This window comes from Urocitellus parryii, chromosome 4 (assembly GCF_045843805.1).
Source record: "Urocitellus parryii isolate mUroPar1 chromosome 4, mUroPar1.hap1, whole genome shotgun sequence".
Taxonomy (NCBI): Eukaryota; Metazoa; Chordata; class Mammalia; order Rodentia; family Sciuridae; genus Urocitellus; species Urocitellus parryii.
In genome coordinates this window covers 13,329,259-13,344,642 of record NC_135534.1, presented here as the reverse complement: position 1 = coordinate 13,344,642, position 15,384 = coordinate 13,329,259, and the positions used below count along the sequence as shown (strand labels likewise).

The 15,384-nt window shown below is 40.3% G+C and overlaps 2 protein-coding genes across 5 annotated transcripts in view; one reads left to right on the top strand and one right to left on the bottom strand.

Moving 5' to 3' along the window:
- Positions 1-5,722, top strand: part of Stx3 (syntaxin 3) — a 43,056-nt gene extending 37,334 nt beyond the window's left edge. The window contains exon 9 of one of the 4 annotated variants that reach the window (XM_026411656.1): positions 5,056-5,722. In XM_026411656.1, the coding sequence (XP_026267441.1) occupies positions 5,056-5,217 (162 nt within the window). In that variant the 3' untranslated portion in view covers positions 5,218-5,722. Of the gene's footprint in view, positions 1-1,339; positions 4,776-5,055 lie in introns of those variants that run through there. The other 3 variants (XM_026411657.2, XM_026411654.2, XM_026411655.1) reach the window with 3 other exon arrangements.
- A 166-nt stretch (positions 5,723-5,888) lies between these two features.
- Mrpl16 (mitochondrial ribosomal protein L16) lies at positions 5,889-10,075 on the bottom strand. The gene is made up of 4 exons (XM_026411659.2): positions 9,901-10,075; positions 9,526-9,591; positions 7,801-7,949; positions 5,889-6,648 (listed from the first exon to the last, which is right to left on the bottom strand). The coding sequence occupies exons 1-4, from the start codon at positions 9,953-9,955 to the stop codon at positions 6,163-6,165; spliced, it is 756 nt and encodes a 251-aa protein (XP_026267444.1). The 5' UTR covers positions 9,956-10,075; the 3' UTR covers positions 5,889-6,162.
- Between the last annotated feature and the right edge of the window lie 5,309 nt (positions 10,076-15,384).

The following is a 15,384-nucleotide window of genomic DNA, read 5'->3' as shown; positions in this document are numbered from 1 at the left end:
CGCAGTGTGACTAACCTTATGTAACATTTCCCCCCTTTTTATTTCTTCCTCATTGTAAATTCACAGAAGTTGAGTTTCTGAGGTAATAGAAAGAAACATTTTTCAGACTTGAAAATGTCCTTATTGAGACCCAGAGCTGCCCCTTTGTGTTTTTGTACTTAGTTCCAGTGTGTTTCTTCATTCCTCTTTTTTTCTTGTGACGAGCAGGTCTGAAAGTCAGATTATTAATCATATCACTAAACACGTACCTCTTCTTGAGAGAGAAACAGTAGCTAGGTGACCGGCTTCTCAGAGGCACTTAATTATTGGTGTTTTTTTTCTCCTTTTTTCTGACATTTGCCATGTAGTCCTTGATAGCTTTTTGACTGTAAAGATATTGAGTTTTGTCCTGAATCTTAACTATCTCATTGGAAAAGACTTTTTTTTTTTTTTTAAAGGTGTGATAGCTATCTTCCCATATCCTTGGTTGATAGATGCCTTCCAAATTCAGGTGCCCCTTGCAAATTCATGCCCATTTCCAGGAGTCCTGAATGTAAATGAATCATTTTTGAGGTGACTCCTCATGGATAGGAGACTAATACATTGTTTCTAGTTGACTAACCCCTTCTATAAGATGATAATTTGCTGAAAAGTTGCTCCTCATGGTTCATTCCATATTCCCTAACAAAGTCAACACTTACATTACCTAGGTTTGGACACCCTCATCCTTGCCACCTGAGGGGACGAGGTCTCTGAATAGGAGGGAGTGAAGGCAAGCTGGGACTATGCTCCCTGGACATACATCAGCTATAGCTCTAAGATACTATCAATGTCCCCAGTTTAGATGGGGGAAACTCTTTGAAGCTCAGAAGTTAAGAAATTGGCCAAGCTTATGTAGATTATAAGGTGGAGCGGTCATAATATGACATTCGAACTTTCCCATATTCTTTTCATTTTGCCCTTCTGCTTTCTAAAGGGCATAGAGATTTGAGTACCAGAAGGCTCTGGAACCTAGTACTCAAGAGGAGAGCCAGAGAACTGATGTTTTAAGCCAGCAGTGATTGCCCCCACCCAAGTCTTCCCAATGTTGTGACAGCCTGTCTCTCTCACACAGACTTATACAAGGCCCACAGAATTTGCTTTCCGTTGCTCCCTTAGTTGGGATCTTTGTTCTTTTGCAGTGGAATATTTAATCCCAGGCCCTATCTGGGTTTGTTGGTTGGCTTTCTTTTTTTGTATTTTTTATATTCTTTTGCAGTTGCTTTTGATCATTGCACCTTCCAGGGTTGTGAGTGGTTTCTCCTGTTGCTCCTCCTCCTCACGTGGTACGCTGATCAGCTCCTCTCCCCGCCTCTCTTAGAACCTGATTTCACTCCAGCCTGGTGGGACCACTTTTATCTTCAGATGGGAATGGAGTCTGAATGGCCTTCCTGAGAGCAAAGGGAACCCGTTCCTTTGTTTCCTTGTAACCATCCTTGGACCTGACTCAGCAATCAATCTAGCCCTGGAGGAATCTAACCTACCTGATGCAACCCCCAAGTTCTCCTCAAAACCAACTCCTGCCCCAGCAACTGAAGTACCTTTCCTCCTGGACCGTATGAACTGACCCAGCTTTTTCCCTCCTGTGGTGTGTCAAATTATGCCTTGCACCTTGGAAATCCCATGTGAGACTATCCCAAGGTGCTGCATCTTCTACCTCATGGAGTATACTCCCAGAAATTACAGTGTATTTTTCTAGGGGAGTATCTTTAACAAAGCAGATGGATTCTTCTAAATTTGGCAACAATAGGGTTTTGATGGAGGACTTCTGCGTGGCAGGATGCCAGTCCTGTGGGTCCTGAAAACATGAGTGACTGGCAGATGCCATTTTGGTCCAAAAAGTTGACTTGCTTGAAATTCAACTTCAAATTAAGATCAACCTGGGGGGCCAATTTGGTCTTTCTTTAGGTTGTGTTCTCATGTTTACTCAAAGAGGGACCAGGATGATAGTCATCTGAGGTTGCCATTTTCAAAGGCTGAGGATTTCCAACATTTGTTTCCCTATGAATTTTGGAAACTGGCTTTTCACCTTTGGAGTGACTCTTTGTGAAGCTGTTGCCCTGAGGCCAAAATTAACCAGGGATTTAAAATTGGGCTGGGGACAAGGTGCTATAGTCTCAGACTCTGAAAAGGTTTCATGAGGCTGAGTGTTCAGTCACTCATGTGTTCAGGTATATTTTTAAAAATGTGTATGTGAGATGCATGTACATATATGTGTCTGTTTCTCAGGAAATAGGAAACTAGAAAAGAAAGATACTATGACCTCAAAAATTAAAAAAAATTTTTTTTGAGCTAGACTAAAAATTAGATAAGTTGCATTTGTTTACCTGCAAATGAATCATTGTAGAATTATGATCATCTTATGTCATCAACAAAGTTGTTTTCTAGAAGAGAACTGGGAGAATCAAATGAGATATTCAGACTGAGGACTGAGTTGATTTCTGGTTTCTGTGCAGCAGGTAAAGGTGTAATAGTTTGACACCTTTCCCTGTCTGCTGCCTCCACTAGGCTTTCATTGAGAACATCCCACAGCAATCCACATGACCTATGGGATGTCCTGTCTTGGATGGAGTTAGTTGGGAGAGACCTGAGACTACCTGCTACTGGGTGAATGTGCTTGACAGGTTCTTTGTTTTCCCCAGTTCTTGTCACAGAGGAAGCAACAGCCAGGAAATTTTCGTATAGTGACTACTAAGCTGTAGGTAGCCCCTTAGATCCCTGCCAGTCTCCCTGATTTGGGGTACTAGCTGTATTTCAGCTTTGACAGTAATGCTTTCTAAGGCAGAGAAAGCACCCTGATCCAGGCACTGCCTATTAGCTTCCTGTGCAAAGGCTCCTCACTTCTCACTACCCAGCACTCAAACAGAGCCACAGGGATGCCCTTCTCCCCATGGCTATGAGGTTAGAAGACAGGCTGTAATCTCAGGCCTTTACTATCATCTGAGACTGAGGCCTGGGGCTTTAAGTTTGGAATGCAACACATGAAGGGTTTTTGTATTTTTTTAAATGTAAATTTGATTATTTTATTGTTAATTTAAAAATAAATGACTTTCTAATGATTGCAAAACAGTTCTGTCTCTTATCTCCCTGCAAACACTTGGTGATCTGGTGCCACCATGTGGTGGTTTTTGTTCAGGTTTTAGGACTCTGATGGTTTAGAAAGTTCAATTTTTTGAAAGTAGCTTCACTCCCAAAGAATGCGGTGTAACTGTACTTGAGTTTCAGAGTTGAGGTACTTCTCACAAAAGAATTTGTTCACTCGTTCAGAGCACCCTGCTATTTTTCTGTGAACACTCCGGGTTCCAGAAGCCAGATCCATCACTCTTCCCTTCTGCTGCTCCTTTTCCCTTTGTACCCTCCTCCATGTTCAGAGGCACCTGTCTTCCTTTAGTCAGAACTGTCTCCTTCACAGTGATGTCATTGCTCATGTGCTTTTTCTTTCCTTGTCTGGATGAGCAGAAGAAGATCATGATCATGATCTGCTGTGTTATCCTTGTGATCATCTTGGCTTCCACCATTGGGAGCATATTTTCCTGAAAAAGGTGAGCTGTCATTGGGGAGGAGGGTCAGGTCTGCTTTCACTAAACACTCTTGTGTTTGGGAGCATTCACTGTTTGTTGCCAGTTTCCCTAATCTGTGTGTGATGAGGTGCTAGAATAGGTAAAGAGTAAACTAAGGAAAAGGATGTTTCAGATAAAAATGAGTGGAGCTGGTAGCAGTCAGTGGGAGAGCAAGGAAGAAAGGAGGCAGAAATCTGTCCCATAACTGCACCTAGGAGCAGAATGCTTTGTACAGGTCAAATTGTTGATTCCTGCTGTAAAAATTGAGCCTTGGTGTCTGGGAATGGCAGAATGAGAAAGAATTAGCTCTTGCATTAGGTGGACCCTGAACTGGGGTTAGGATAAGTTAGTGTAACCTTGTGAATACTGTCTTACCCCTACTGAAGAGGGAGTTGTTTGAAAATAAAATACCATGCTCTACAATCTATGATTTTCCCCCCTCCATTCTTCTGTTATTTCCTTCTGCCCTCACAGATGGATCTTCGTGGCATTTCCAATCCTTCTCCCACCTTTGTGGGGTCATCACTTCTCCACTGCAGACTCCTCATCAGCTACACCTCTTTCCATTAGGCAACTTATTATGACACAAGGCATCAATCAACTACTTATTACGTTATGCAAAGGGAGAATGTATGCAAATATGGAAATGGGAGGGGGAAGGAATGAAGGAACAGAGGGCACAGCAATATGTAGTTGGTTAGGCAAATGGTTTAAAGGAAGGGCCTGCAGGGTACATCAATAGGCATAATGGGTACCTACTTAGGAGATGACGATTGGAGCCCACACCAACAGGATGGCTGTGGAGAGGCAGTTCCTATAGCACACCCAGTTCAACAGGGTCTTCTGTGAACTGCTGTGAACTAAGATCAGCACACCTGTCACTTCTGCTTTTAAGGCTCTTCTAGGTCTCACCCTTGACCAACTATATATCTTCTTCCTTCTTCAGGGTCCAACAGTAGTCTTCAAATTGGGAGGTACCAGGCCTTGTCTTGCTCACTTTTCTGTCCCCAGTGCTTAGCACAGTGCCTGCCACTCACAGGTGCTCAAATATCTGCTGACTCAGCGATCTATTATTAATTGTGATTCCACTCACGGATGAGTGCTTGGGATTGACTCTTTAAAGGCATCAATGGGAACCTTTTAAAATTTTTTTTACTTATTTTTTTTATTGTCAGAAGCTGTGAAAGCTGACAGCCACTGGGCTGATACACTTAACAGCCCCCCCCCCCCCCCGTTTTTTTTTTGTGGGTGGTGATGGTGGAGTCCTATTAGTAGCCTCTTTCTGTAAAGAAGATGGTTGGTTGCAGGATGGCAGTTCACTAATAGACCCCCAACAAAAGAAACATGTTTATATCAAGACTGAACCTCCAATAGTCAACATACCATGCTCTGTGGTCCACACAAACAGGTGAAGTGTGAGGTAAGAAAGGAGGAGTAAGTGGTCGCTTGCTTTACTTCTTCGTGGTATGTATTGCAGGCTGAAACTGTTGGTTGGAATGCACCAGCACAGAAGTGGTCCAGAGGCTGTGTCCAACTCAAGGTTGTTCTGTTCCCCTTTAAAAACTATGTATATGTGAGTTCCAATATGAATGATTTACTTAGTGATTACACTGCAAAAGGATCACTAAAAATACATTAAAAATTCATAGTACATGACTTGTTGAGGACCACCCAACTGTGAAGATGTGTACTTCTGAAAGTCGGTGATAAATTCTTGTTTTCTTTTCTGGAGATGTAATTTTTTTAAGAAAATGGGATAAAAATGACATTTTTATCAGTGTGCTTTCTATTAATTTTCAAAAGCAAATGGTTTAACATTTCTTGTAATTTGTGTTTCCTTTAGTTTGAATAGGGGCTATAACTGGCTAGCTCTGAAATATGGATTAATCTTGTTATAAACAGGGTGCTGGAACCATGGGAATTTGAATCACATGGGGTCCTCATTCATCCAGCAGTGGTAATTTGTGTGCCAGATGGCATACGGCACTGTGCTAATCCTGCAGAGACACAAAGAGCCTAACACTCCCCTCCTTGGAGACCTCCAGACTAGGAGGCACCATGTAATTTCAACTTTTAAGTTCCTTTGCTAAAAGCTATGTTCCTTGTCATATTGTCCAACATCCCCTCTTTCCAGATTCAAAGAAGATGGGTAGATGGCACCAATAAATATCTCTTGAATCCATTAACCTATTAAGTGTCATTATTTTCTTTGTTACTACTCCAAAAACATTTGTATCTCTAACTAGTAAATGTCATGGAAACTAGTTCCTGAAGTGTGTACACATGAAAGGCAAGGGCGGACATTTTAAGTCAGACTTTCATGAGTGATGAAGACATTTATTTCACAATCCACGAGAACCAAGAACTTTGTTTTTAATAATCATTCTTAATTTCTTAAGGGATTAAAGGTGACCAATGAGAAGTTATACCCTCAGGTTACACTCTAATTTAAAAAAACAGATAACACACTGCTTCTTAGATATAACCTAAGACATACCTGGAGTCTTTAATGGTCAGGCTGTAGAGAAGAAAAGTGCAGATCCCCCTCTCAGCAGCTCACGTGCATGCATTCCTTGTGCCCTCACTACACCCGTTCGGGCATGTAGAATTTGCCCCAGTATCGTCCCTTCTGGGTCAAGTCATATGGGCTCAGTACTTTCCGTATCCCAAGCATGTTGGCAGTGGCTATACGCTCAAAGGTCCAGGGGTTTTGGTTGTTGCGTTCTCTTTCTTCTTGATCTTTCCGCATCTTCTCTAGGGTCTCACGACTCACAGACTTTGCTGGGAAGGGCAACTTGTGGGCAACCTGGTTCAGGAAGTGCTGTACCTCTCTGAATTCACATCGCCCACCCATCTCGACTATGAGGCGGCCAGCCTTCACAGGTGTCACATAATGATCAATGGCACCTTTGCCTCCCCCCATGCGCTGTCCAATTCCTTTGCGCGTAATGGGCTTGAAAGGGGCTGGTACTCGCCATATGGCAAACATATTCTTGGGGTCCATAGAGCGGTTGATTGTCAGGCGCATCATTTCAAAATGGCCCCAATGGAGATAACCACCTCCCAATGCCTAAAAGTAAATGAGAGAATTAGAAACACATGGGAACTTAGATGTCTTTAGTGGGTTTTATTATGTCTCCCTTTTTTAGAAACCATGCCTCAAAGATACATATGAAAATGTAAGTTCTTACTAAGAAGTACCATGGAAGAAAAGCCTAGCATATGGTAATAAAAGAGTATGGTAGACCCATTCCAGTGGTGAGCCAGGGTAGGCCTCTGAAGAAGTGACATTTAAAGCTGAGGACAAAATAATAAAAACTAGTTAAGGCAAGAGAATGAGTTCCAGGTAGAGGAACAGTTTATGTAAAGAGCTTGCTGAATGGGAGTAAAAGCCAGAGTGGCTGGAGAAGTGGGCATGAGGTTCTAAGAGGTCAGCAGGGGCTATTCATGCAGGCTGATGAACTTTGAAATGTCTCCCTGCTGGATGAAACATAAAGCTCAGTGCACCTGTTTGTATAGCTACTCAATTAGTTTTTATGGAAGTTACTCAACAAATAAAGGAACAGCTGCCTCATAGCTGAAGTTGTGGATAGTTTTATTTTTACTGAGAGTCTGAAGAGATCTCATGGTCTGGCTGGGCAAATTAGTCTCTCTTCTGCTTTTATATTATGGTAGTTCCCCCAACTCCTTCATAGTTTCTCTTTCTGTGGTTTCAGTTATCTACAGTCAACCACAGTCTGAAAATATTAAATTAAAAAAATATGAAGTAAACAATTCATGAGTTTTTAAATTGCATTTTGTTTTGAGCAGCAAGATATCCTCTTCCACTCCATTCCACCTGGACATGAATTATCTTTTGTCCAGTATGTAACTGTGCTATTTAGGCCATCTATTAGTCACTCAGTAGCCATCTAGGTTATTAGATGCACTGTCATGGTATCACAATGCTTGTACATAGGGTTCAGCACCATCCATAGCCTCAAGCATCCAGTGGGATACTAGGAATGTATCCTTCATAGATAAGGGAGAACCACCGTATTTTCATTCTACATTTAAAAAGATATATGTATACAGGGTACCTAGTAGCCTCTATACATCTGTTTAAAGGGCAGCTAGTATGTGGCATCCCTGTGAGGCACTTCTAATACAGACTGGAGGAAGAGACTAGAATTGAAGACTTTGAAAATTTTTTTGTTTTTAATCTGTAGCTTCCTTCACTCACCAAAATTGCAAAATTGCCTTCTGTGAACTCAGTAGCTTCAGTTGAAGGTCCCCGTATGTCACTCAAATTTTTAGGTTCTCTTCTTACTTTTGGCACAAGTGGTACCCTTTCAACAAATTTAAGCTTGGGCTTTTCAGGGATGGAAATATCTAAAAGGAACACAGACAACCAAGAGTAAGTAAAGCTACATATCTCTCGAAAGAGTTATAACAGTAAATGGTAACTCTTAAGGAGTTACCTTTGGATAATAATTCCAAAGAAATATTACATTTTTCTTGTGAATGCATTTAGTAAAACTGCATTCTTCCAGCTATTGACAATGGTTAATGCAATTGCTTCTAAGTCTTTGAAGATAGCAAAGTTTTAACCTTGAAGCTAATGTGCATTTTTTAACCCCACTCGGGGGTTAACACCTATTAAAGGAACTGTTTGGAAATCATTATTTCTCTTAATCTTCACAACACTTTCATAGCCTTGGTATTTTTTTTTTAAACATTTAACACACATAAAGGTCAGTTAACTATCTGAAAGTGAATGCATGAGACAAATACATCACTATCACCCAGGTCAAGAAACATAATTTAAGGTAGAAAGTGTTTTTAATCTCTATAGATGAAGAACCTTAGGCCTGGAGATGTTTTGTAATTTGGTCTAGACTATCCAATTAAAACAGCAAAGCCAGATAATATGATTCTTTTTTAAAAAATAGTTTACTGCATCTCTGGATGTTAGGATAAAAGCATATTTTATTGCATATAAAAATAACTAAGTTCTTCATTTCTGCCACGTTTTTGTTGGAAAACTTACAACTTAAGAATCTTATCAATCAATGTACTGTCTTTGATATATGTAGAGGCTGTTATGCTGAGACCTGCACAATTCCTAATCTGTGCCCCAGTGTACTGGGTGAGGTTGGGTGGGCATAACCTCAGACCAGACACTTGACTTCTTTATCTTCTTTCCTTGGCAATTTGAGGGGTAGGGAATCAAACATCTTGTCATTTATGTAAAAAAAAATCTCGGTAGTAAAACAAGTATGGCTCCATGATGGAATCATAAAACAGAGGAGACCTCAAAGAATGATATTTGATATAATTATCAGTGGAATTATAAAATTATTACTATTCCAGGTTATAAAAGCTGCCTCCCAGCTTTCTCATGCAGCTAGAAATGAACTTGGTAATGCTTTTGACTGTAAGTCAGTATGTACTTCCCAGAACATAAAGTGATTTAACAATTACACGTTGAAGACCTTCAGATAGCCACATGCTTTTAATTGTTCTGAGATTTCCAGTATATTAAAAAAAGAATGGCAAATTAGTTTACAAAACTGAGGCTTATTGTAAACTTTTATATTTAATACATTAGCACTTTACATAATATTGTTAAATGATTGCATACATGCAATCACCTTTGGAGAGAACATCAAAAGTCCAAATTTGAGGCCAATTAGTTTTGGCTGATTGGACCATGGGCCACTTACCAAGAATAGGCTATAGGGGAACCACCCACTGGCTTTTTGCTCCATTAAGAGCAGGGAACTTTTATGGCCCCTCGTTATTTACCTCTGGTGTTTAGAACACCGACAATATAGTATGCCTTCAACGCATTATTTACTGAATGAGTGAATGGGGACAGATGGCACAAGGACACCCAATGTCTTCTACTTTCTACTGGGTTCCATCAGAGAAAAGACCAAGAGGAAAGTGATAGACAAACTCTCACCTTCAAAGGATGGCACCGGAAGCAGAGTCTTTAGGCCAGCACTGGCGGGCAGGGCTGCCCTAGGATCTACAAAGACAAATAAAGTTGAACCAGGCGACAAAGGCTGAGCTAAAGGTACTTTTGACAGCGCCTAGAGGGTTCCGTTAAATGGGCGCTCAGGCTTCCCTGAAGAAGTCAGCCTGGAGCCACCCCGCCACATGGCTGTGCCCCTTTGGAACGGAACCCTAGAGCGGAGGTGGCGGCGGGAAAGGGCAGCTCCCAACCAGCTGCAGCTAGCACCGTTTTTTGGATTTGGAAGAGGCAACACTGGAGGGCGCGGGGGGGGGGGGGGGGAGAAGGGGGAAGTCTTCTTTAGGACCCAAAGGGACTTCTGACCTGACACGGACACCCGCAGGAGCGGCGCACTGGCGCGAGACAGCAGCCTCCACATGGTCGCGGGCAGCCAGGTTCCCTCCGCTACCACCAGAGTTTCGTTCTCCCGGGTCCGGAGCGGCGCCTCAGCGCCAAGTTAATGTGCTGAGGATACTGCTTAGCCCTGCCGGAAGTTGTGTTCACGCAGGTCCACTCTGCACAGAGTCCCGCCGGAAGGGAAGAAACCCGATCCCGGGAGCTTCGTTCCGGCGCTGCTGTCTGCGGGTCAACATGAGTCCCGTCCAGCCACTTGCGCGCGTTTTCTTGGCTTTGTGGCGGCTTCTACCCAATCCCGCGTCTTTTCCGAAGGCGGAAGGGCTCTGAGTGTTCTCCTTTGAGTACCTCACCGTTCAATCCTGGGGTTCGCTTAGCAGTCAGCTCCTTACTGCGTTACGCCCCTTCTCGAGGGGAACCCTGGGGAACCACCTTAGGAAGATACCAGGGACCGGTCTTTGGTTTACCGTTTTAGAGACTTGCCATGTGTCAGACGAGGACATCCTGTTGTATTAGTCCTCCCAACAATTCCCCGAGACGAGTAAGTCATCCTTGCTTTGCCCATTCCATCCCTAGAGTCAAAGGATTTGCCTTTCTCGGGGTCTCACCACGGAAAAAAAGCAAAGTCAGGATCTGTGAGCCCAGCGATCCCAGGGAAAGGACAGTAGCTTAAGTTAGTCAAGTTACGGTGAAATAACGTGTCACCCTTCTGGGAGAGTGTTGGGTCAATTATTTTTACGAGCCGGAAGCTTTCTAATAATTGGAATGAGAGAAGTTCCTTATCCAAGCTCCTAGGACACAAATGGGATTAGCAAATGGAGACTGATGTCTGTTGTGCTTAAATCATAATAAATCTGCATGTCGCCTTCCCCTGAAAATTAATGTCACAAGTAGCAGCAGATAAGACTCGTCGTGCCTGTGGAAGTATTGAGAGGACTCTATTCACAGTTTGATGGACCTGCACGCTGAATCTGTTTCCAAAGAGTTAACAGACTTTATTACATCCACCTCATGACCCCATTTTAACTTGATTACTTCTGTAAAGACCCTATCTCCAAATAAGATCACATTCCGATGATGGATTGGGGTTTAGGACTTGAGCACATTTTTGGGGGACACAATTCAGCCCACAACAGATGCCATTCCTCGGAAGTCACAAATGGCGAGAGATCAGGGGCAGACAAGATCTTCCTTGACTGATAAAAGCATTAAGTGGGGGAAATAGACACCCCTTGCCCATTTTGTTTTCACTACTCTCTACCTAAAGCAGGATTGAGCTGGGAGAGGGTAGGAGCTCTGCCTTTGAATGGAATTCATAGTTAAGAATATTACACTTTTGGACATTTTAGGTACTGATATGAGAAAGTTTTCCTTGACTAAAAGTAAAAAAAAAAAAACAATTTTAAAGTTTAATTTTAAGTTGTGGAGTAATGAGAAAATGGCAAGACACAGCAACAAAAACCAGCCTCACAGAGATGGTTGGCTAAAAGTAGTATACTGAAGTTGATTTTCACTAGCATTTTCTAAGTCCCATTTACTTTAATTTACAAATTGGTTATAGATTAGTTTTCCTTTTTAGACATGACTAATATCAAGCTTTTTCTCATGTCTTTGATTTTACCCTCCCACACACACCTTTTGTTTTGCAATACTAGGGATTAAACCCACCATCTTTGAGCATACTAGGTAAGTACACTGTGTCTAAAGTACATCCCCATTGTAGTTTTTGCATTTGCAATTTTCTTGCTTGTATGTTTTTTCTATATTTTACTCATACTGTTTATATTTTTTCTTATCAGTTAAAAACTGCTTATTATTTGTTAAATATATTATCTTCTGTGTGGTTGTGCATATTCCAATTTTCTTTTCATTTTGTCTGCAAAATGACTTAGTTTTTTTTTTTTTTTTTTAAGGTATGGCCATTTCTTTTTCTGCAGTAAGGTCTTCCAGGAATTCTGTTCTCTTAAGAGAATTGTACCTCTGCAAGCATTACAGATTTTATTTTACTGACACAAAATAATGGTATGTATTTATGGAGCATGATGTAATTTTTTATATTAAAAGTAAGACCTTTTCTTCATCAAAAGAAACCATTAGAAAAGTGAAAAGGGGAACCCATTCACAGTGCAGAAAATGATATTCATAACATACACAACAATATATGAAAAATTGCTCAAACATAATCAGAAAAAGGATAGACAAGGGGAAAATGGGTAAAAACCTTACTTTACAAAATTGTTAATCTGCTGGAGTTAGGTCTTTTATAGACTCTTATGCATGTTAACACTTGATTTTATCTTTTTAATCGATGTTTTAAATTGGTGCATTACAGTTATACATAAAAGTATAATTGATTGTGACATGTTTATGAATGCAAATGACATAATTTGGTTTATTTCATTCTGCCGTTCCTCCCCTGTCCAATTCTTCCCCTTTCCCTCTCTGTTCCATTTCCTTTACTTCACTGTTCTCACTCTATTTTCATGAGATTCCCCTCTCCCCTACTTTTTAAAATTTGTTATTTATCTCTTAACTTCCACATACAAGAAAATAGTTGACCCTTGCTTTTCCCCCACATCTTCACCAACATTTACTGTTGCTTGTATTCTTGATAATTGCCATTCTGACTGGAGTGAGATGAAATCTTAGAGGAGTTTTGTTTGCATATTAACACTTGATTTTATCTTTTTCCTCTAATTGCTAAAGATTTTGAACATTTTTTTTCATATATTTGTTGATAGGTTGTATTTCTCCTTCTGTGAAGTGTCTGTTCAGTTCCTCTTAGCCCATTTATTGATTGGGTTATTTGTTTTTTTGGTATTAATTTTCTTGAGTTCTATATATATCTTGGAGATTAGTGCTCTATCTTAGGTGTAGGTGGTAAAGATTTCTCCCATCTGTACATAAATGTTTATAGAAGCTCAACTCACAATAGCTAAACTATGGAACCAACCTAGGTGCCCTTCAACAGATGAGCAGGTAAAGAAAATGTGGTATATATACACAATGGAATATTATTCAGCTTTAAATAAGAATGAAATTATGGTACATGCTGGTAAATGGATGGAACTGGAGAATATTATGCTAAGCAAAATAAGCCAATCCCCCCAAACCAAAGACTGAATGTTTTCTTCAATATGCAGATGCTAATTCGGGGCGGGAGCTAGGGAAGAATAGAAGTACTTTGGATTAGAGAGGGAAGTGAAGGGAGGGGAGAGGAGAAGGGATAGGAAGGATAGTAGAATGAGTCAGATATTAATACCCTATGTGAATATCTGACTACACGACCAGTGTGATTCTACATCGTGTGCAACCAAAAGAATGAATAGTTGTACTCCATTTATGTATGATGTGTCAAAATGCATTGAAAAAAAATTCAGGCTTTACCACTGGTGGCCAATAGAGGTCACAAAAGTTCTTTTTATAGTCACTGCAACTTAACCTAAAGCATTAAAGAACACACACATGTGATTATGAATGGAGGGGGCTGTTACTTTTAATTCATTCTTTTTTTTTTTTAATACAGCTAGTGTGTTTGGGTAGGGAGCTTTTTATAAACAATATACATATCTTCAGGAATACAATTCTTGTACCTTTTCTGAACTGAGAAAATTTTTGAGGTGCTTCTAGGCCAGACTCCTCAATTGTTAGATGAAGAAATTGAGTTTTTAGTTAATGAGAATCTGTCTTGTCCAGGTCACTCAGCTTACTTGCTAGCATGTACAGAATGATTGCTAAAAATATTTTGATTCCATGTCCAGATTTCTTCTCACACTATATCTTCAGCCTATTTTTTTTTTCCATCTGGAAGTTATCTTTTCTGATCTGAAATAATCAATATATATTTTTATGCCAGGAACTGTGCTAGTTGGTGAAGAGATATATTGTGGTTCTTTCTTGTGGCACTGTGAGAATGTGTGAGTAGGAATAGTAAAATAGTGAGAAGAACTTTGGAGGAAATGTCAGGTTTTCCCCCTTTAGATACTTTCTGTATATGTGCATCTAGTCTTGATTTTTTTTTTGTTTAGGTTTTTCAGTAATTTTGTGCTACTTTCTTCTTCTTCTTTTTTTTAAAAATCAGGGATACTAGTCAATCCCTTGATTAACTGTTTCTTCTTAGGTAATTTACTAGTGCTAAATGACCAAAAGGTAGGAATCAGCGACAGAAGACAAGAGCGTCATTGCTTGGAAAAATTCTTAAGCTGAATAATTATCTCCAAAGGAATAAGAGTAGAACTCTTTCATCTGTGAGATAATGACAAATGGAAACCAACTAGAAAATGCATTGGCAACCTAGAAAAGACCCCTGAAATGTCTTGAAAAATAGATGTATTTTATTTTATTTTATTTTTTTGAGAGAGAGAGAATTTTAATATTTATTTTTTAGTTTTCGGCGGACACAACATCTTTGTATGTGGTGCTGAGGATCGAACCCGGGCCACAGGCATGCAAGGCGAGCACGCTACTGCTTGTGCCACATCCCCAGCCCTAGATGTATTTTATAAACTAAATTTATGTGAATTCCTGTCTCAAGGTACTCACAGGTGAATATATTTCACAGTATTTTCACACTTTTCATTACTTATAGCAGTCACCTTATTTTTATAGTGCATATACACATGGGTAAATTTTAAGCACTTTGTCAAAGCAGAGCTGCAACTTGTGGTAGATTCAATTCATTCCTCTGCTCCCAGTCTTGCCAATACACACACACACAGATACACATACAAACACACAGGGTTTTTTGGTTGCCCAATTTATTGTTAAGCAAAAAGATGCTTTTGCTTAAAATATTTTTCCCAGGTTCCAGTTGCTCAATTATGTGTTAAATAGCTAAAACTTAGAAAACAGTAAAAAGAAAAAAAACCCCAAATAACTGGTAATTGTCTCAAACAGAGCCATCAAAACACTGGCATGGATGATTCTATAATGTTGTATAGTCTGCTTCATTCACTTGACTCTGTATCATGAATGTCTTTTCAAGTCAGCAAGTATTGAAGGTGAATTATAGTAACCTTTAGTATCCTATTATGTGTCCTATTAAAGTTTGTCTGTCCACAGCCCTATTGTTGGATGTATAGATAGCTTCTACTTTTTTCATTTATGTACATTACATGATAAGAGAGACACTTTATTCATCATTCCTGAAGTTTTCTTCTATTAAAATGACTGTCCTGGTATTTTTCTGGGACAGAGTGATTTACTTAACAGGTGCGTTGGGGATAAGGATCTGGGTCTGTGTGGTTGGTTCATCTCTTTCTTCTGGGAGCCACACTGTTACCAGTGAGCAGTTACTTGTTTTTAAGATGCCAAGACAGGAGGACTGTGGCTGGGAAATTCAGTCTGTCTCATGCTGGGGTTCAGTGTCAGGCAGTGCATTGTGACTGCACCTAAGTGTTGTTCTCCAACAGTCACAGTTGATATTTTGATTCTTGTGTATCTTTGTGTCCTCTT

What these genes read in the sequence shown, in the direction of transcription:
- Mrpl16 (XM_026411659.2), bottom strand. Translation starts at nt 9,955, where the DNA reads ATGTGGAGGCTGCTGTCTCGCGCCAGTGCGCCGCTCCTGCGGGTGTCC. An exon ending in TCCGGTGCCATCCTTTGAAG is followed by an intron (nt 7,950 to 9,525) that starts GTGAGAGTTTGT and finishes TGTTCCTTTTAG; the next exon opens with ATATTTCCATCCCTGAAAAG. An exon ending in AAGGCAATTTTGCAATTTTG is followed by an intron (nt 6,649 to 7,800) that starts GTGAGTGAAGGA and finishes ATTTACTTTTAG; the next exon opens with GCATTGGGAGGTGGTTATCT.